Below are 21,086 nucleotides of genomic sequence, written 5' to 3'. Positions count from 1 at the left end.
CCGCCGAGCTGGAGAAAGTGTTCGCCGAGCACCAGATCTCCTTCAGCGGCCAGTTCCTCGTCAAGTCCGGCTATGCCTTTGTGGACTGCCCCGACGAGCAGTGGGCCATGAAAGCCATCGAAACTTTCTCGGGTGAGGCGCCCAGCCAGCCCGAGCCCTTCCCAAACCCCAAACCCCCAACCCCCCAAATCCCAAACCCCCAAATCTCCCGGACCCCAAACCCCCAAATCCCAAACCCCCACATCCCAAACCCCCAAACCCCCAAATCCCAAACCCCCAAATCTCCAAACCCCCGGATCCCAAACCCCCAAATCCCAAACCCCCACATCCCAAATCCCCAAATCCCAAATCCCCAACTCCCCCAAACCCCCAAATCTCCAAATCCCAAACCCTCAAACCCCCAAATCCCCAAACCCTCACACCCCCAAATCTCCAAATCCCAAACCCCCAAATCCCCAAATCTCCAAACCCCCAAATCTCCAAATCCCCACATCCCAAATCTCCAAATCCCAAACCCTCAAACCCCCAAATCCCAAACCCCCAAATCTCCAAACCCCCACATCCCAAACCTCCAAATCCCAAACCCTCAAACCCCCAAATCCCCAAACCCCCACACCCCCCCAAATCCCACACCCCACACCAAATCCCAAACCCCCCAAATCCCACACCCCCCCAAACCCCCAAATCCCAAACCCCCAAATCCCCAAATCCCAAACCCTCAAATCCCAAACCCTCAGATCCCGACCCCCCAAATCCCGACCCCTCCATCCCTCCCCATCCCCTCATACCCCAAAATCCCTCCGGACCCCCAACCCCTCCTATTCCCCCCGGGATCCCCGGACCCCCCAAACCCCTCCGGACCCCCCAATCGCGACCCCAGCCCCTCCCCCTCCAATCCCCGGCATCCCCATCGGGGCCGCGCCCCCGCTTTTTGTCCCTTCCCGGGACGGGGACACGAAGCGACCCCAAAGCCCCTCGGGGGTCCCCAAAGCCCCGCGGGACCCCCGGAGCCGCCGCCGGGCCCCGCGGACTTTGCCCGTCCGGGGGCGAGGTCGCCATGCTGGGGAAAAGCTCGGGAAGAGGCGAATTTGGGAGCAAATCGGGAATTTGGAGGCTTTTTAAATTTTTCTTTTTTTTTCCGCTCATCTCCATCTCCTTCCGCCCGGGCTCTTCTCCCGTCTGATTCTTCTTCTTCTTCTTCTTCACTATTCCCCCTTAAAAAAAAAAAATTAAATTAAAAATCACGGAATGAGCCCGCAGCGAGGGAATCCCGCTCCATTTTCCGGGAGAAATCCATTCCTGTGCAACCCCCAAATTCGGAGCTTTGGGAGGGAATTTTCTCCAAAGACTTTTCCTCAAAGGAAACGGGGGAGGAATTCTCTAAATCCACCCCCCCCAAAAAAAACCCCAAAAAATCTCATCCCTCGAATCTTTCCGGGCTGAAATATTCCCAAGGAACAATTCCAGAGGCACCACTCCCCCCTGGAGCCTCGCATTCCATAAAAATCCACTTGTGAGCAGCCGGGTTTGGGCGGAATTCGGGAGGATTCGGGAGGAATTCCGCGGGGAAATCCCCGTTTGTGAAAATTCCCCTTTATCCCGAGTTTTCCCTCCCGGATTTTCCAAGCCCCGGTTTTGTTTTCTTAGGGAAAGTGGAGCTCCATGGGAAGCAGCTGGAGATCGAACACTCGGTGCCCAAAAAGCAAAGGTAAAGGCGGAGTTTTAATTGATTTTTAATTGATTTTTAATTGATTTTTTAAAAATCGTTATCATCGGAATTACTAATTTGTATTGGGGGCGGAAATAGGAGAGGAAAAAGCCAAAAATTTTTCACCTAAAAATGTGAAAAATGAAGAAGCGTCGGAGGTTTTGGGCTGGGATTTGCCCCCGGCGAGCTGAGTTTAATTAATTCATTAAACATTTCGTGAATTAATTGATTTATTTTTTTCCCACGAAAACTCAATCTGCGAGTTTTTCATTCAAATAAAAAGGGGGAAAAAAGGTGAAATTAAGAATTCTCCACGCGCTACCCGAAGTGATGGATGATGGCTTTGGGCTGGGATTCCCAAACTTGTGGAAGAATTCCCCGGCTCCTTTTGGCGCCTGGGCTGGGAAATGAGGCAAAATCCTTTGTTTTGGGAGAAAAATTCAAAGGAAAAAAATCTTTAAAAAATTAATCTTTTTTATAAAACCTGATTTTAAAAAAAGTGAATTTCTGCCGGGATGAAAAGAGCAAAACCCGCACGCGGCCGCTGAGGGCGGGCGGGGATGAAATCCCGGCTGAATTCCGGGCGTTTTGGGGTGAAAAGCGGCGCTTTTGGGGTTTCCCAGGATCTGCCTCTCCCGCCCATCCCATCCCTCTCCATCTTCCCCGGCCTTTGTTGTTCCCGGCTGGAGCCGGGAGCGCTCTGCAAATTCCCGGGAAATCCGCCCCGTCCCGCCCGGATTTTGGGGTTTTCCCCGGAAACTACCCCCCCCCCACCTTTTTTCCCTTTTCGCCCCCCAAACTCGCGGAATTCCCGGAATTCCCGATCCCAGAGATTCCACGTTGGACCCGAATGCATCGCCACGTGATGGAGGCGCCTTTTCCAAAGGGGAGAAAGGAGGGGAGGGAGCGACGCCGGCTCTTCCCGGCCCCAAATTCCCCAAAATCCCGGCCCCAAATTCCCCAAATCCCACCCCGAAACTTCCTCAAATCCCAGTCCCAAAATCCCGGCCCCAAATTCCCCAAATCCCACCCCGAAACTTCCTCAAATCCCAGTCCCAAAATCCCGGCCCCAAATTCGCAAAATCCCATCCCAAAACTTCCCCAAATCCCAGCCCCAAAATCCTAGCCCCAAATTCGCAAAATCCCATCCCAAAACTTCCCCAAATCCCGGCCCCAAATTCCCCAAAATCCCGGCCCCAAATTCTTCAAATCCCACCCCGAAACTTCCTCAAAGCTCAGTCCCAAAATCCCGGCCCCAAATCCCCAAAATCCCATCCCCAAACTTCCCAAAATCCCACCCCAAAACTTCCCCAAATCCCACCCCAAAACTTCCCCAAATCCCAGCTCCAAATTCCCAAAATCCCACCCCGAAATTCCCCAAATCCCACCCCAAAACTTCCCCAAATCCCATCCCCAAATTCCCCAAATCCCAGCCCCAAATTCCCAAAATCCCATCCCAAAATCCCGGCCCCAAATTCCCAAAATCCCATCCCAAAATCCCCCAAAATCCCGGCCCCAAATTCCCAAAATCCCACCCCAAAACTTCCCCAAATCCCAGCTCCAAATTCCCAAAATTCCAACCCCAAACTCCCCAAACCCCACCCCGAAACTTCCCAAAACCCCAACCCCAAATTCCCCCAAATTTCCCCAAATCCTTTTCCCGACCCTTCCCTGCCCCGTTTTGGGATCGCCCCCTTTGGCCTCGCCTCAAAATTCCCAAAATTCCCCAAAATTTGGGAGGGGGCTGATCCCAAAAAGGGCAATCCCAAATCCAGCCCCGTTTTCCTGGCCACAATTCCCGGATTTTTGGGGGATAATTATAATTTTTATTAATTTTTTTTTCCTCCCTCCCTGATGGTTTTTGTTGCTCTGGCTTTGGCATCCAGGGATGGGGGGGAATTTTGGGATGGAATTCCATGAAAAGTTTAAAAAAATCCCCTATAAAAACCTGGAAAATCTTATTCCCCTCCATTACTTTGGATAATCAATAATTCGGGGAGGGAGGAGCAGATTTCCCAGGTTTTTTTGCCCCAAAATAATTCCCTAAAAATGAGAATATTCCTTTGGGATCTGGGATTTAAATTGCTGGGAAAAAAAAGGGGGAAAAAACCCTTTTTAAAGTATTTTAGGATTTAGGTTTGTTTTCCTCCTGGGTGTTCCTAAAAATGCTTGGATTGGGCTGGAAAATCCCATTTTTGGGGTTTTTTGGGGATTTTTTGGGGTTAAAATCCGCGCCGCCCCCACTCCGGGGCTGCTCTTAAAGGGCCAGCGCCCCTTTTCCCTCTCTGCCCTCCTGGAAGATTTTGGGGGAAATTTGGGGGATTTTGGGAACATCCTGGACACTGTGGGGAAGGATTTGGTGATTTTGGGTGTGGAAAAGGCGATTTTGGGGCATTTCCCTGCAGCTGGGGTGGCTTGGGAGCCATAAATTGAATTTTTGGGGGGAAATTTGGGGGAATTTGGCTGCTCCAGTCCTGGGGGAAAGGGGGAGACTCTGCTTTAAAAACGAAATTTTTGGGGGGATTTTTTTTAGGGGGGAGGTTTTTTTTTGGGTTTTTTTGAATCCTCCTTTCAGTTTTCCAGGCTGGAATTTCCAGTTGGGATCGCAGGGAGCAGGAAAGGGTTAAAGAGGGGAGAATTTCGGGATCCAAAGTGAAATTCCTCCCCTTTCCCCTCCCCCAAAACCTGAGGTTCATTTTTATTTCCTTTTTTTTTTGATCCCTTTAAAAATGTGGGAAAACGAGTCAGGAGCGGGGTTGCCCTTCCCAGTTAATTTATTTTTAAAAAAACAATTAAAAAACCCCAAAATTGTTTTTTTTTTCCTTTAGGTTAAAGCGAAAATAATGATGTAAAAAACTTAATTTGGATGGTTTTAATTAATTAATGCCTAAAAAAAAAAATCCCAGGGAATTCTTTCCTCTTGGTTTATCCCAAATTTTTCAAACCTCTCCTAAATAAAATATTCAAAAATAATTTAAAAACCCTAAAATGGGTTAAAACAGCGCCCAAAAAAAGGGATTTGGGCTCCAAGAGGAATAAATTGATTTATTTGGGATGAATTCCTGGGATTCTCCCAATTATTTTCATTATTTGGGGAATTATTGCAGCAGGATTCTGTAAAAGTCCTAAATTGTGAAGAAATATTGTTAAAGATGGGATTTTACGAACAAAAAATGAGATTTGGGGTTAATTTGGGGTCATTTTGAGCGTTTTGTTGGATTTTGGTTGTTGTTTTTCCTTGGATTTTGTTGGTGGGAAAACTGGGGAGAAACTCCAAATTTCCAACCCCAAAATCTCCAAAATTCTCCTTGTTGGAGTCACCAGGGAAAGTTCCGAAATTTCATTTCAAATGAAATTATTTTTGATGGGAATAAAAATCCCAAATTCAGGGGTTTGGGGTCGGGGATTTTGGGGTCGGGGGTGGATTTGGGATCTCCCGAGGGGGATTTGGGGGTATTCGGTAAATATTGAGACGGGAATTTTTTGGGGATTTGTGTTTGCTTTCCCAGGGGAATTTTGGGATCCTCTTCCCGTAAAACCTCCCCAAAATTGACCAAAGGAGCCCCAAACTCCCCTGGAGGGGATTTGGATCCCCGGAGCAGGAAAATCCCGATGGATTTGATGGAATTTTGATGGAATTTTGATGAAATTTTGATGGAATTTTGATGGAATTGTTCCGGCTGCGCAGGGGCTGGGAATGGGGAAAAAAGGGAATAATAAAAGGGAATAAAAAAGGGAATAAAAAAAAGGGAATTTTAAAAAAGGGAATAAAAAAAGGGAATAAAAAAAGGGAATAAAAAAAGGGAATAAAATAAAGAGAATAAAAAAGGGAATTTAAAAAAGGGAATTTAAAAAAAGGGAATTTTAAAAAAGGGAATTAAAAAAAAGGGAATAAAAAAAGGGAATTTCCCTGGGCGGGCGGAACGCCAGGGATCGTAAATCTGCGCGAGGTGTGACTGACAGCTGTCAATCACGCAGACAATGAGGCTCAATTAGCCAGGAATTCCAGGATTTTGGGATCCTTCCCAGAGGGATCCACGTTTGGGATTTTCCCCGCCCAGCTCAGCCCAGCTGCTCCCGAACGGGCGGGATCCCCCAAAATCCGGAACATTCCGGCTTCGATCCAGGTTTTATGCGGGGATTGGGGTGAAGGGGGAGATCCAGGGATTCCGGGGGCACTGGGAAGAGTTTTGGGATCTGCGCTGGGATGAGGAGCCGCTCGGGAAGAGACTTTCCTGTTAAACCTCGGGATTAAACCGGGAGGGAGAAGGATTCTGGAATTTCCGTTCCAGAGGGATTCTGGAATTCCGATCCCAGAAAGATTCTGGAATTTCCGTTCCAGAGGGATTCTGGAATTCCGATCCCAGAGAGATTCTGGAATTCTGATCCCAGAGGAATTCTGGAATTTTAGTTCCAGAGGGATTCTGGAATTCCGCTCCCAAAGGGATTCGGGAATTTTACTTCCAGAGGAATTATGGAATTTCCCTTCCAGCGGGATTCTGGAATTTCCATTCCAGAGGAATTCTGGCATTTCCGTTCCAGAGGGATTCAGGAATTCTGCTCCCAAAGGGATTCGGGAATTCTGGAATTTCCATCCCAGAAGGATTCTGGAATTCTGATCCCAGAAGAATTCTGGAATTTCCATTCCAGAGGGATTCTGGAATTCTGATCCCAGTGGGATTCTTTAATTTCCTAACTAGTTGGATTCTGGAATTCTGTTCCCGGAAGGATTCTGGAACTTCACTCCCAGAGGAATTCGGAAATTTCTCTTCCAGCGGGATTCTGGAATTCTGCTTTCAATGGGATTCTGGAATTCCGATCCCAGAGGGATTCTGGAACTTCTCAGCTAGTGGGATTCTGGAATTTCCCTCCCAGTGGGATTCTGGAATTCCGTTCCTGGAGGATTCTGGAATTCTGCTCCTGGGAAGATTCTGGAACTTCGCTCCCAGAGGGATTATGAAATTCCACTCCCAGAGGGATTCTGGAATTCTGCTTTCAACGGGATTCTGGAATTTCACTTCCAGCAGGATTCTGGAATTCTGCTCCTGGGAGTTTTCTGGAATTTCACTCCCAGAGGAATCGTGGGATTTCAGTCCCAGAGGGATTCTTGAATTTCCTAACTAGAGGGATTCTGGAATTTCACTTCCAGAAGGATTCTGGAGTTCTGATCCCAGAAGGATTCTGGAATTCTGTTCCCGGAGGGATTCTGGAACTTCACTCCCAGAGGAATTCGGAAATTTCCCTCCCAGCGGGATTCTGGAATTCTGCTTTTAATGGGATTCCAGAATTTCCCTCCCAGCAGGATTCTGGAATTCTGCTTTCAATGGGATTCTGGAATTTGACTTCCAGAGGGATTCTGGAATTCTGGAATTCTGCTTCAGGAAGGATTCCAGAATTTCCCTCCCAGCAGGATTCTGCAATTCTGGAATTCTGATCCCAGAGGGATTCTGGAATTCTCAACCCAGAGGGATTCCGGAATTCCGCTCCCGGTGCGATTCCAGCCCCACCACGCCCTGGGACGCACCAGGGAGCGCCAGGAATTCCAGGGCTGGCTCCCACCCGCGGCTGCGCCCCGGCCCCAGCCCCAATCCCGATTTTTCCGCCCTTGCAGGAGCCGGAAGATCCAGATCCGGAACATTCCGCCGCAGCTGCGATGGGAGGTGAGGACGCGCGAGATGGATTCTCCTCCTCCTTGTCGTTAATTGGCTCTTAATTACCCCCAAAAAAACCCCGGGAAAGCGACACCGCCCGGAACCCCCGCCCCCCGAATTCCGCGATTCCCGTTAATTCCCGTTAATTTGTGATTTTTATTCCCATTGTACGGGCAATAAAACGGATCCTCGCTTCCCGCTGGGAATTCCCGGCTCTGCTCTCCCCTCCCGCTGGCTCCGGCCGGCCCGGAGCTCCCCCAGCCTTAATTACTCGGGAATTCTTAATGATCCTGATGGAATTATTAACGATCCTAATGACCCCGAGGCGTGGATGGGGCTTCCCGGGATATCCCGGTGGGAACTGAATTGATTTTCCAATTTTTTCCCCTTTTTCCCCTTTTTCCCCCTTTTCCCCCTTTTTCCCCCTTTTTCCCCTTTTTCCCCCTTTTTCCCCTTTTTCCCCCTTTTTTTCCCCTTTTTCCCCTTTTTCCCCCCCTTTTTCCCCTTTTTTCCCCTTTTTTTCCCCTTTTTTCCCCCTTTTTCCCCTTTTTTTTCCCCTTTTTTCCCCCTTTTCCCCCCATTTTTTCCCTTTTTTCCCCTTTTTTCCCCCTTTTCCCCTTTTTTTTTTTTTCCCCCTTTTCCCCCTTTTTTCCCCCCTTTTTTCCCCTTTTTCCCCCTTTTTTCCCCCCTTTTTCCCCCTTTTTCCCCTTTTTTCCCCCATTTTCCCCTTTTTTTTCCCCTTTTTCCCCTTTTTTCTCAATTTTTCCCCTTTTTTCCCCTTTTTTCCCTTTTTTTCCCCTTTTTTTCCCATTTTTTCCCAGGTTTTGGATGGGCTGCTGGCCCAGTACGGCACCGTGGAGAGCTGCGAGCAGGGTAGGAGGGGAGGAAACCTGGATTTGGGGAATTTCTTCCGGATTTTGGGAATTCCGTCCCGATTTTGGGCATTTCATCCGGATTTTGGGAATTTCATCCAGATTTTGGGAATTTCATCCAGATTTCGGGAACTTCTGCTCCTGAGAGGGTTATAAACCCCAGATTTCAGGAATTTCTGCCCCGTTTCAGAGGGAGAAGGGAGCAAACCCCAGATTTCAGGAATTTGATCCGGATTTTGGGATTCTGTCCCATTTCAGGGAGAGGAAGGAATAAAACCTGGATTTTGGGGGATTTCTGCAGGGAATGAAACCTGGAATTTGAGAATTCCTGCTCCTTTTCAGGGACGGGAGGGAATAAAAAACCGATCTGTGCCTCTTTTCCCAAATTCCTGATTCCTCTCCCCCAATTCCTCTTCCCAAATTCCCAATTCCTTTTCCCTAATCCCTGTCTCTTTTCCCCAAATTCCTGATTCCTCTTCCCAAATTCCCGATTCCTCTTCCCAAATTCCCGATTCCTTTTCCCTTATCCCTGTCTCTTTTCCCCAATTCCCGATTCCTCTTCCCAAATTCCCGATTCCTCTTCCCAAATTCCCGATTCCTTTTCCCTTATCCCTGTCTCTTTTCCCCAATTCCCGATTCCTCTTCCCAAATTCCTGATTCCTCTCCCCCAATTCCAATTCCTCTTCCCAAATTCCCAATTCCTCTTCCCAAATTCCCAATTCCTTCTCCCTAATCCCTGTCTCTTTTCCCAAATTCCCAATTCCTCTTCCCAAATTCCCAATTTTCCCTAATCCCTGTCTCTTTTCCCCAATTCCTCTTCCTGAAATCCCAATCCCTTTTCCTGAATTCCCAATTCCTCTTCCCTAATCCCGGTCTCTTTTCCCAAATTCCTGATTCCTCTTCCCCAATTCCCAATTCCTTTTCCCTTATCCCTCTCTCTTTTCCCAAATTCCCGATTCCTCTTCCCCAATTCCCGATTCCACTTCCCAAATTCCCAATTTTCCCTAATCCCGGTCTCTTTTCCCGAATTCCTGATTCCTCTCCCCGAATTCCCGCAGTGAACACGGACAGTGAGACCGCCGTGGTGAACGTCACCTACGCCAACCGGGAGCAGACCCGGCAGTGAGTGCTCCGGGAATTATTATCCGGGAATTCGGGAATTCCCTCCCTTCCCCACCCGTAGGAAGCAGGATTCCCCGTTTCCCCCCCAAATCCCAAGATTCCGGCAAATCCTCGAGGACGCCCCTTAAACCCGATCGCTTTTCCTTCGCCGCTGGACGGAGTTCCAAGTTTTTGGAGCTTTTCGGCAACTCGGGGAGCGAAAGTTGAGTTTTTTTGGTTGGAGCAAAACTCGGGATTTCCTGGAGTTTCCAGGATTTTGGGAATTCTGATTCCCGGAAAAATGGGGAGAAATATCCCGGCCCTGCCAGGGGGAGACCCGGAGATCGTTCTCGGGTTTTTCCTCCGTTCCCCGCTCCCCTGACGCCAGGCCCAGCCCCGGATCTGGCGCTTTTGGGGTTTTTGGGGCAATTCAGGGATTTTTCTCTGCTGGAGCGGAGTCGGTGCCGATTCCTGGGGCCGGGAATGTTGGCGGGAACGCGGGAGGGGATTTGGGAGCCCGAACCGCGGCTCTCGCTGCTCTCGCTGCCGGCTCCGTCTGCCGACAGCGGCCGGCGCTGCGCCCCGGGGATTTGGGAACCCCAGGGGATTTGGGGATTTGGGGATTTTGGAACCCGAGGGGATTTGGGAACCTTCGGGGATTTGGGATCCAATGGGGATTTGGAATCACCCTTGGGGATTTGGGGATTTGAGAACCTGAGGGGATTTGGGAACCTGTGGGGATTTGGGAACCCGTGGGGATTTGGGGATTTGGGGATTTTAGAACCCGAGGGGATTTGGGATCCAATGGGGATTTGGGATCCTATGGGGATTTGGGAACACGTGGGAATTTGGGATTGGGGATTTGGGATCCTGCAGGGATTTGGGATCACCCTTGGGGATTTGGGCATTTGGCAACCTGTGGGGATTTGAGGATTTGGGATCCCACAAGGATTTGGAAATCCATGGGGATTTTGGGGCTGCCCTGCTCGCAGCACCCCACCCCAACCCCGTTCCCCCGTGTCCCCCCAAACCCACCCCATTTCCTGGTGTCCCCCACCCCAACCCCGTTCCCCAGTGTCCCCCCAACCCCATTCCCTTGGTGTCTCCCCACCCCAACCCCATTTCCTGATGTCCCCCCACCCCAGCCCGGCTCCCCGGTGTCCCCCCACAAACCCAGCCCGGTTCCCGGGTGTCCCCCCCAACCCAACTCCATTTCCCGGTGTCCCCCCAACCCAACCCAGCCCCATTTCCCTGGTGTCCCCACAAACCCAGCCCCATTCCCTGGGTGTCCCCCCACAAACCCAGCCCCATTCCCCAGTGTCCCCCCACAAACCCAGCCCCATTCCCCAGTGTCCCCCCACAAACCCAGCCCGGCTCCCCGGTGTCCCCAGGGCCATCCTGAAGCTGAACGGGCACCAGCTGGAGAGCCACGCGCTCAGGTCTCCTACATCCCAGACGAGCAGCCCGAGCAGGGCGGCGGCGGGGCGGGCGGCGCGTGGCGGGGCCCGCCGGGCTCCCCCCTGCCCGCGGGGGCGCCCCCCAAGGCGCCGCCCCCCGACGTGCCCCTGCGCCTCCTGGTGCCCACCCAGTTCGTGGGCGCCATCATCGGCAAGGAGGGCGCCACCATCCGCAACATCACCAAGCAGACGCAGTCCAAGTGAGGCCCTGCAGGGGGGAGCCAGGGGGGAGCCAGGGGATCTCCAGGGGTTCTCCAGGGGATCTCCAGGGGTTCTCCAAAGGTTCTCCAGAGGTTCTCCAGGGGTTCTCCAGGGGAGGCTCTCCAGGGTTCTCAGGGGTTCTCAAGGTCTCAGGGGTTCTCAGGGGTTCTCCAGAAGTTCTCCAGGGGTTCTCCAGGGGGTCTCTAGGGTATGTCCAGGGGATCTCCAGAGGTTCTCCAGGGGAGCTCCAGAGGTTCTCCAGGGGATCTCCAGGGGTGATCCAAAGGTTCTCCAGGGGTGATCCAGGGGTTCTCCAGGGGTGATCCAAAGGTTCTCCAGGGGTTCTCCAGGGGTTCTCCAGGAGATCTCCAGGGGTGATCCAAAGGTTCTCCAAGGGTTCTCCAGGGGATCTCCAGGGGTGATCCAGGGGTGATCCAAAGGTTCTCCAGGGGATCTCCAGGGGATCTCCAGGGGTGATCCAAAGGTTCTCCAGGGGTGATCCAGGGTTCTCCAGAGGTTGTCCAGAAGTAGTTCAGGGATGATCCAGGAGTTCTCCAAGGGTTCTCCAGGGGTTCTCCAGGGGTTCTCCAGGGTTCTCCAGAGGTTCTTCAGGGGTTCTCCTGGAGTTCTCCAGAGGTTCTCCAGGGGATCTCCAGGGGTGATCCAAAAGTTCTCCAGGGCTGATCCAAAGGTTCTCCAGGGGTTTTTTTTTCTCCGAGTTCCAGAAGTGTTCAGGGATGATCCAGGGTTCTCAGGGGATCTCCAATCAGGTTCTCCAGGGGGTCTCAGGGGCTGTCGGTTCTCAGAGTTCTCCAGAGGTTCTCCAGGGGATCTCCAGGGCTTCTCCAGGGGATTCCAGGGCTTCTCCAGGGGCAATCCAGAGGTTCTCCAGGGGTTCTCCAGAGATGATCCAAAGGTTCTCTAGAAGTTCTGCAGAAGTTCTTCAGGGGTGGTCCAGGGTTTCTCCAGAGGTTCTCCGGGGGTGATCCAGAACTCTCCCTCCTCCTGCTGGGACACCCCATTCGGGGAGGCTCCGGGGCCTCTCCCAGCCCCTTCCCGCGGTTTTCAGGATCGACGTGCACCGGAAGGAGAACGCGGGCGCGGCCGAGAAGGCCATCAGCATCCACTCCACGCCCGAGGGCTGCTCGGCCGCCTGCAGGATGATCCTGGACATCATGCACAAGGAGGCCAAGGACACCAAGACGTGAGAGCCCCCAGGGTCTGGGTTTGCTCTCCTTTTGGGTTTTTCCCTTTTCCTAGTTCCCATAATCCCTCGTTTTGGGTTTTCCCTCCATTCCCAGTTCCACAATCCCTCTTTTTGGGTTTTCCTCCTTTTGGGTTTTTCCTCCTTTTGGGATTTTCCTCCTTTTGTGTTTTCCCTCCTTTCCCAGATCCCATAATCCCTAGTTTTGGGTTTCCCCTCCTTTTGGGTTTTTCCTCCCTTCTCAGTCCCCATAATCCCTCCTTTTGGGTTTTTCCCTTTTCCTAATTCCCATAAACCCTCCTGTGGGATTTTCCTTCCTTTCCCAGGTTCCACAATCCTCCTTTTCCTCCTTTCCCAGTTCCCATAATCCCTCCTTTCTGGGGTTTCCCTCCTTTTGGGTTTTCCCTCCTTTCCCAGATCCCATAATCCTTCCTGTGGGTTTTCCCTCCTTTTCCAGTTCCCATAATCCATAGTTTTGGGTTTTCCCTTTTCCCCTTCCTAATTCCCATAAACCCTCCTGTGGGATTTTCCTTCCTTTCCCAGGTTCCACAATCCATCCTTTTGGGTTTTCCCTTCATTCCCAGTTCCCATAATCCCTCGTTTTGGGTTTTCCCTCCTTTTGGGTTTTCCCTCCTTTCCCAGATCCCATAATCCATCCTTTTGGGTTTTCCCTTCATTCCCAGTTCCCATAATCCCTCATTTTGGGTTTTCCCTCCTTTTGGGTTTTCCCTCCTTTCCCAGCTGCCCTAATCCCTCCTGTGGGGTTTTCCTCCCCCCCATTCCCATTCCCGTTCCCGTCCCCAGGGCTGACGAGGTCCCCCTGAAGATCCTGGCCCACAACAACTTCGTGGGGCGCCTGATCGGCAAAGAGGGACGGAACCTCAAGAAGGTGGAGCAGGACACGGAGACCAAAATCACCATTTCCTCGTAAGGATCGGGCCACGAGGAGGACGAGGAGGAGGAGGAAGATGGGGTGAAGGATGGGGATGGGGGAGAGGTTTCAGTCCCCAAAGTTCTCTCGGGAATCCTTGGTGTTGGGTTTTCTGTGCTCCCCTTTTTCCCGTCCCTTTTAGGGTCCCCTCCCAGAGTTTTGGGGTGCCCTTGGTGTCCCCACCCATGTCCCCATGGAGGAGGAGGAGGAGGAGGAAGATGGGGTGAAGGATGGGGATGGGGGATAGGTTTCAGTCCCCAAAGTTCTCTCAGCAACCCTCGGTGTTGGGTTTTCTGTGCTCCCCTTTCCCATCGCCTTTGGGGTCCCCTCCCCTGACTTTGGGGTACCCTCAGGTGTCCCCACCCGTGTCCCCATGCTGTCCGCAGGCTGCAGGAGCTGACCCTGTACAACCCCGAGCGCACCATCACGGTCAAGGGCTGTCCCGAGAGCTGCTGCCGCGCCGAGCAGGAGATCATGAGGAAAGTGCGCGAGGCCTACGAGAACGACGTGGCGGCCATGAGCGTGAGTGGGGCCGGCCTGACGGGGATCCCATAAACCAGAGCCCCTCTGATCCTGCTGGGATCCCATAAACCTGAGCCCCTCTGATCCTGCTGGGATCCCATAAACCAGAGCCCCCTGAGTCTGAGCCTGATCCTGCTGGGATCCCATAAACCAGAGCCCCTCTGATCCTGAGCCTGATCCTGCTGGGATCCCACAAACCAGAGCCCCTCTGATCCTGAGCCCGATCCTGACGGGGATCCCATAAACCAGAGCCCCTCTGATCCCATTTTGGTCCCCCCAGTTCCAATCCCCATATCCCACATTTTGGTTCCCTCAGTTGCAATCCCCCCATATCCCATATTTGGGTTCTGTCAATCCCAATCCCCACACATTGTCCCCCAGCTGCAGTCCCCATATCCCAAATTTGGTTCCCTCCATCCCAACCCCCTGATCCCACACTTTGTTCCCCCCAGCTGCAGTCCCCATATCCCATATTTGGTTCCCTCAATCCCCCCATATCCCACATTTTGGTTCCTTCAATTCAATCCCCCCATATCCCAAATTTGGTTTCCCTCAGTTCAATCCCACCTTCCCCAGCTCATCCCCATATCCCATATTTGGGTTCTGTCAATCCCAATCCCCACACGTTGTCCCCCAGCTGCAGTCCCCATATCCCATATTTGGTTTCTGTCAATCCCAATCCCCACACGTTGTCCCCCAGCTGCAGTCCCCATATCCCATATTTGGTTCCCTCAATCCCAATCCCAAAGCAGTCCCCCAGCTGCAGTCCCATATCCCACATTTGGTTTCCCTCAGTTCCAATCCCCACACGTTGTCCCCCAGCTGCAGTCCCCATATCCCACATTTGGTTTCTGTCAATCCAATCCCCAACGTTGTCCCCCAGCTGCAGTCCCCATATCCCATATTTAGTCCCCTCAGTTCCAATCCCCACACGTTGTCCCCCAGCTGCAGTCCCCATATCCCATATTTGGTTTCTGTCAATCCCAATCCCCACACGTTGTCCCCCAGCTGCAGTCCCCATATCCCACATTTGGTTTCTGTCAATCCCAATCCCCACACGTTGTCCCCCAGCTGCAGTCCCCATATCCCACATTTGGTTTCTGTCAATCCCAATCCCCACACGTTGTCCCCCCAGCTGCAGTCCCCATATCCCATATTTGGTTTCTGTCAATCCCAATCCCCACACGTTGTCCCCCAGCTGCAGTCCCCATATCCCACATTTGGTCCCCTCAGTTCCAATCCCCACACGTTGTCCCCCAGCTGCAGTCCCCATATCCCACATTTGGTTTCTGTCAATCCCAATCCCCACACATTGTCCCCAGCTGCAGTCCCCATATCCCACATTTGGTTTCTGTCAATCCCAATCCCCACACGTTGTCCCCCAGCTGCAGTCCCCATATCCCACATTTGGTTTCTGTCAATCCCAATCCCCACACATTGTCCCCCAGCTGCAGTCCCCATATCCCACATTTGGTTTCTGTCAATCCCAATCCCCACACGTTGTCCCCAGCTGCAGTCCCCAAATCCCATATTTGGTTCTGTCAATCCCAATCCCCACACGTTGTCCCCCAGCTGCAGTCCCCATATCCCACATTTGGTTTCTGTCAATCCCAATCCCCACACGTTGTCCCCCAGCTGCAGTCCCCATATCCCATATTTGGTTTCCCTCAGTTCCAATCCCCACACGTTGTCCCCCCAGCTGCAGTCCCACCTCATCCCCGGGCTGAACCTGGCCGCCGTCGGGCTCTTCCCGGCCTCCTCCGCGGCGGTGCCGCCGCCCCCGAGCGGCGTCTCCGGGGCCACTCCCTACAGCTCCTTCCTGGTGAGTGACCCCGGGGCCAGGGGTGATCCCACGGAGCCCCCGGCGTGGGCAGTGACCCCAAAATATTGACACTGACCCCAAAATAGTGACAGTGACCCCAAAATAGTGACACTGACCCCAAAATAGTGACAGTGACCCCAAATAGTGACAGTGACCCCAAATACTGGCAGTGACTCCTAATGGCGACAGTGACCCCAAAATAGTGACACTGACCCCAAAATAGTGACAGTGACCCCAAACGGTGACAGTGACCCCAAAATAGTGACACTGACCCCAAACGGTGACAGTGACCCCAAAATAGTGACAGTGACCCCAAAATAGTGACAGTGACCCCAAACGGTGACAGTGACCCCAAAATAGTGACACTGACCCCAAACGGTGACAGTGACCCCAAAATAGTGACAGTGACCCCAGAGGGTGGCCCTGACCCCAAAGTGGTGGCAGTGACCCCAAGGGTGACCCTGACCCCAAACAGTGACAGTGACCCCAAAGGGGTGGCAGTGACCCCGAAGGGTGACCCTGACATGGTGGCAGTGACCCCAAACGTGACCGTGGCCCCAAAGGGGTGACAGTGACCCCGAAGGGTGACCCCCGGCCCCACTCCCGTCCCGCAGCCCCCCGAGCAGGAGACCGTGCACGTGTTCATCCCGGCGCAGGCGGTCGGGGCCATCATCGGCAAGAAGGGCCAGCACATCAAGCAGCTCTCGCGCTTCGCCAGCGCCTCCATCAAGGTGGGTGCGTGGCCTCGGTGACCTCAGTGGCCCTCGGTGGCCCTCGGTGGCCCTCGGTGGCCCTTGGTGGCCCTTGGTGGGTGGCCCTTGGTGGCCCTCTGGCCCCAGTTGTTCCATTTCTCCCAGGAAAAGCCCTGGGAAGCCCAGGCAGGGCTGTAGCGCCATGTCCGTCCATGTCCATCCATGTCCATCCATGTCCATCCCATGTCCATCCCATGTCCATCCATGTCCATCCATGTCCATCCATCCCATGTCCATCCATGTCCGTCCATGTCCGTCCATGTCCATCCATGTCCATCCCATGTCCATCCCATGTCCATCCATGTCCATCCATGTCCATCCATGTCCATCCATCCCATGTCCATCCCATGCCCATCCATGCCCATCCATGTCCCTCCATGTCCATCCATCCCATGTCCATCTCACGCCCATCCATGTCCATCGCGTGTCCCTCCATGTCCATCCATGTGCATCCCATGTCCATCCGTGTCCATCCCATGTCCATCCGTGTCCATCCCATGTCCATCCGTGTCTATCCCATGCCCATCCATGTCCATCCTATGTCCATCCATCCCATGTCCATCTCACGCCCATCCATGTCCATCGCGTGTCCATCCATGTCCATCCACGTCCATCCATGTCCATCCCATGCCCATCCATGCCCATCCATGTCCATCCCATGTCCATCCATGTCCATCTCATGTCCATCCATGTCCATCCATGTCCATTCATGTGCATCCCATGTCCATCCCTGTCCATCCGTGTCCACCCCGTGTCCACCCGTGTCCGTCCCGTTGCAGATCGCGCCCCCGGAGACGCCGGACTCCAAGGTGCGCATGGTGGTGATCACCGGCCCGCCCGAGGCGCAGTTCAAGGTTGTCACTGCTGTCACCCCCTTGGGGACATTGGGGTGACCCTGGGAGGGAGGGCAGGGGATGACCCCAACCGAGCCCCAATCCACAAATGGGGAATTCTGGGATCGGGTTTCCCAGGGGCCGAGTGGGTTTGGAATTCCAAAGAACTGGGATTTTATGGGATCCCAAATCCATGGATGGAGTTTGGGGTGGGACATTCCCGACTCCCTGCTCCCAGAGACTGAGTGGGTTTGGAATTCCAGGGAACTGGGATTTTATGGGATCCCAGATCCCAGGATGGGGTTTGGGGTGGGTCATTCCCGATTGCCTGCTCCCAGAGACTGAATGGGTCGGAAATTCCCAAGAACCGGGATTTTATGGGACCCCAAATCCCAGGATGGAGTTTGGGGTGGGACATTCCTGACTCCCTGCTCCCAGAGACTGAATGGGTTGGGAATTCCAAAGAACCGGGATTTTATGGGAACTCAAATCCATGGATGGAGTTTGGGGTGGGACATTCCCAATTCCCTACTTCCAGTGGCCAAGTGAGTTTGGAATTCCAAAGAATTGGATTTTATGGGATCCCAAATCCATGGATGGAGTTTGGGGTGGCACATTCCCGACTCCCTGCTCCCGGAGACTGAGTGGGTCTGGAATTCCAAAGAACCGGGATTTTATGGGAACCCAAATCCATGGATGGAGTTTGGGGTGGGACATTCCCAATTCCCTACTTCCAGTGGCCAAGTGAGTTTGGAATTCCAAAGAATTGGATTTTATGGGATCCCAAATCCATGGATGGAGTTTGGGGTGGGACATTCCCAATTCCCTACTTCCAGTGGCCAAGTGAGTTTGGAATTCCAGGGAACCGGGATTTTATGGGATCCCAAATCCACGGATGGGGATTGGGGTGGGACATTCCGACTCCTTGCTCCCGGAGACTGAGTGGGTCTGGAATTCCAAGGAACCGGGATTTTATGGGATCCCAAATCCACGGATGGGGATTGGGGTGGAATTCCGGCGCCTCTCCAGGCGCAGGGCAGGATTTACGGGAAGCTGAAGGAGGAGAACTTCTTCGGGCCCAAGGAGGAGGTGAAGCTGGAGACGCACATCCGAGTGCCAGCCTCAGCCGCCGGCCGCGTCATCGGCAAGGGCGGCAAGACCGTGAGTGGGAACGGGGCCGGGGTTCCTGGCAGATACTGGGGATGGAATTCCTGGGAGATATTTGGGCTGGGATTCCCAGGAGATACTGGGGCGGAATTCCCGGGGGATGCTGGGGCTGGAATTCCCAGGAGAAACTGGGGCTGAATTCCCGGGAGATATTGGAACTGGGATTCCCAGGAGATACTGGGGCCGGAATTCCCGGGGGATGCTGGGGCTGGAATTCCCAGGAGAAACTGGGGCTGGAATTCCCAGGAGATATTGAGGCCGGGACACTCCCAGGAGATATTTGGACCGGAATTCCCGGGAGAAATTGGGGGCAGAATTCCCGGGAGATATTTGGGGCTGGAATTCCCAGGAGATATTGGGGCCGGAATTCCCAGGAGATATTTGGGGCTGGAATTCCCAGGAGATATTTGGGGCTGGAATTCCCGGGAGATATTGGGGACGGGATTCCCGGACAAATTGGGGCTGGAATTCCCAGGAGATATTTGGGCCAGAATTTCCGGAAGATATTTGGGGACGGGATTCCCAGGAAATGTTTGGGGACAGAATTCCCGGGAGATATTGGAACTGGAATTCCCGGGAGATACTGGGGACGGAATTCTCGGGAGAAATTGGGGCCGGGATTCCCAGGGGATGCTGGGGCCGGAACGCTCCGGAGGGTCCATCCCGAGTGTCCCGCAGGTGAACGAGCTGCAGAACCTGACGGCGGCCGAGGTGGTGGTGCCGCGGGAGCAGACCCCGGACGAGAACGAGCAGGTGATCGTCAAAATCATCGGGCACTTCTACGCCAGCCAGGTATGGCCGGGGGAGACGGGGTGGGATGGGGGGAGTCAGGGTGATCCAGGGGTGCTCCAGGGGTGATCCAGAAGTTCTGCAGAAGTTCTCCAGGGGTTCTCCAAGGTTCTTCCAGGGGTTCTCCAGGGGTTCTTAAAGGTTCTTCCAGGGTTCTCCAGAGGTTCTCCAAGGTTCTTCCAGGGGTCCTCCAGGGGTTCTCCAAGGTTCTTCCAGGGGTTCTCCAGGGGTTCTCCAAGGTTCTTCCAGGGGTTCTCCAAGGCTTGTCCAGGAATGCCCCAGGAATTCTCCAGATGTTCTCCAGGGCTTCTCTGGGAGTTCTGCAGAGGTTCTCCAAGGGTTCTCCAAGGCTTTTCCAGAGGTTGTCCAGGGGGTGTCCGCAAATGCTCCAGGACTTCCCCAGAAGTTCTCCAGGGGTTCTCCAAGGCTTTCCCAGGGATTCCCCAAGGTTGTGTTGCTCAGACCGCACATTTTTGGTCATTATCCCCTGAATCCCATCCGTTATTCCCAGAAAAAAAAAACACAGGAGAACCTTGGGCCAGGAGCTGGATTTGGGTGGAAATTTGGAAGCAAAGGGGTTTCACAGGGAATTTGGGATGGGGCTGGGCCGGCAGCGCTCCACGGATCCCTGGCTGTCGTTGCAGATGGCGCAGCGCAAGATCCGCGACATCCTGGCGCAGGTGAAGCAGCAGCACCAGAAGGGCCAGGGCGGCCAGAGCCAATCCCGGAGGAAATAGGGATCCCAAATCCCGGGAGAACGAGGACACGGCACGGCCAGGCCGGGCTCTGAGTGCCTGGGAATCAGCAACCGCAGGGAGACGGGGAGCGGGGAATCCGCAGGGAGACAGGGAATGTGCAGGGAGACAGGGAACCCGCAGGGACGGGAATCAATCCACAGGGATCGGGAATGTGCAGGGAGACAGGGAATCCGCAGGGAGACAGGGAATCAATCCGCAGGGATCGGGAATGTGCAGGGATCGGGAATCAATCCACAGGGATCGGGAATGTGCAGGGAGACAGGGAATCAATCCACAGGGATTGGGAATGGGGAGGGATTGGGAATCCATGGGGATCAGGAATGGACAGGGATTGGGAATGGACAGGGATTGGGAACGGACAAGGATTGGGAATCTGCAGGGATTGGGAATGTGTAGGGATGAAGAATCTGCAGGGATCAGGAATGCAGGGATCGGGAATGGACAGGGATTGGGAATCGGCAGGGATCAGGAATCCGTGGGGATTGGGAATGCGCAGGGATTGGGAATCTGCAGGGATCAGAAATGGGCAGGAATTGGGAATGGGCAGGGATCAGGAATGGACAGGGATCGGGAACGGACGGGGATCAGACATCCACAGAGATTGGGAATCCGCAGGGAGACAGGGAATCCGTAGAGATTGGGAATGTGTACGGCTGAGGAATCCGCAGGGATCGGGAATGGACGGGGATCAGGAATCTGCAGGGATCGGGAATGTGCAGGGATTGGGAATGTGCAGAGAGACAGAGAATCCACAGGGATCGGGAATGGAGAGGGTTCGGACATCCACAGGGATTGGGAATGTGCGGGGAGACCGAGAATCCACAGGGATAGGGAATGTGCAGGGAGACCAGGAATCCATAGGGACTGGGAATCTGTGGGGATCGAGAATGGACAGAAATCGGGAATGGGCAGGAGACTGGGAATGGACAGGGATTGGGAATGTGCAGGGATCGGGAATGTGCAGGGAGACAGGGAACCCATGGAGATTGGGAAACCACAGGGATCAGGAATCCGCAGGGATTGGGAATCAACAGGGATTGGGAATGGACAGAAATCAGGAATGGACAGGGATTGGGAATCCGTGGGGATCGGGTATGGGCAGGGATCGGGAACGTGCAGGGATTGGGAATGGAGAGGGATTGAGAACGGACAGGGATTGGGAATGTGCAGGGATTGGGAATGGACAGAAATCAGGAATGGAGAGGGATTGGGAACGTGCAGGGATTGGGGACGTGCAGGGATTGGGAATCACTTCCACAGGGATTGGGAATCTCATCCCTGGCAGGACTGGGAATTCCATTGGGAATTCCATTGGGAA

General features: G+C 53.4%; 1 protein-coding gene across 1 annotated transcript; it reads left to right on the top strand.

Moving 5' to 3' along the window:
• The first annotated feature begins 6 nt into the window (after positions 1 to 6).
• IGF2BP1 (insulin like growth factor 2 mRNA binding protein 1) lies at positions 7 to 20,002 on the top strand. The gene is given in 16 exon segments (XM_030966434.1): positions 7 to 132; positions 1,648 to 1,708; positions 7,320 to 7,368; positions 8,181 to 8,232; positions 9,290 to 9,353; positions 10,724 to 10,764; positions 10,767 to 10,989; positions 12,060 to 12,194; positions 12,999 to 13,121; positions 13,512 to 13,647; positions 15,347 to 15,469; positions 16,084 to 16,200; positions 17,001 to 17,075; positions 18,084 to 18,215; positions 18,900 to 19,013; positions 19,655 to 20,002. Coding segments are annotated over 16 exon segments (1,563 nt in total). The 5' UTR covers positions 7 to 107; the 3' UTR covers positions 19,748 to 20,002.
• The last annotated feature ends 1,084 nt before the right edge of the window (positions 20,003 to 21,086 follow it).

Source organism: Camarhynchus parvulus, chromosome 27 (genome assembly GCF_901933205.1).
Source record: "Camarhynchus parvulus chromosome 27, STF_HiC, whole genome shotgun sequence".
Lineage (NCBI taxonomy): Eukaryota > Metazoa > Chordata > Aves > Passeriformes > Thraupidae > Camarhynchus > Camarhynchus parvulus.
The sequence above is the reverse complement of the archived record's forward strand: the minus strand, read 5'-3'. Positions and strand labels throughout refer to the sequence as shown.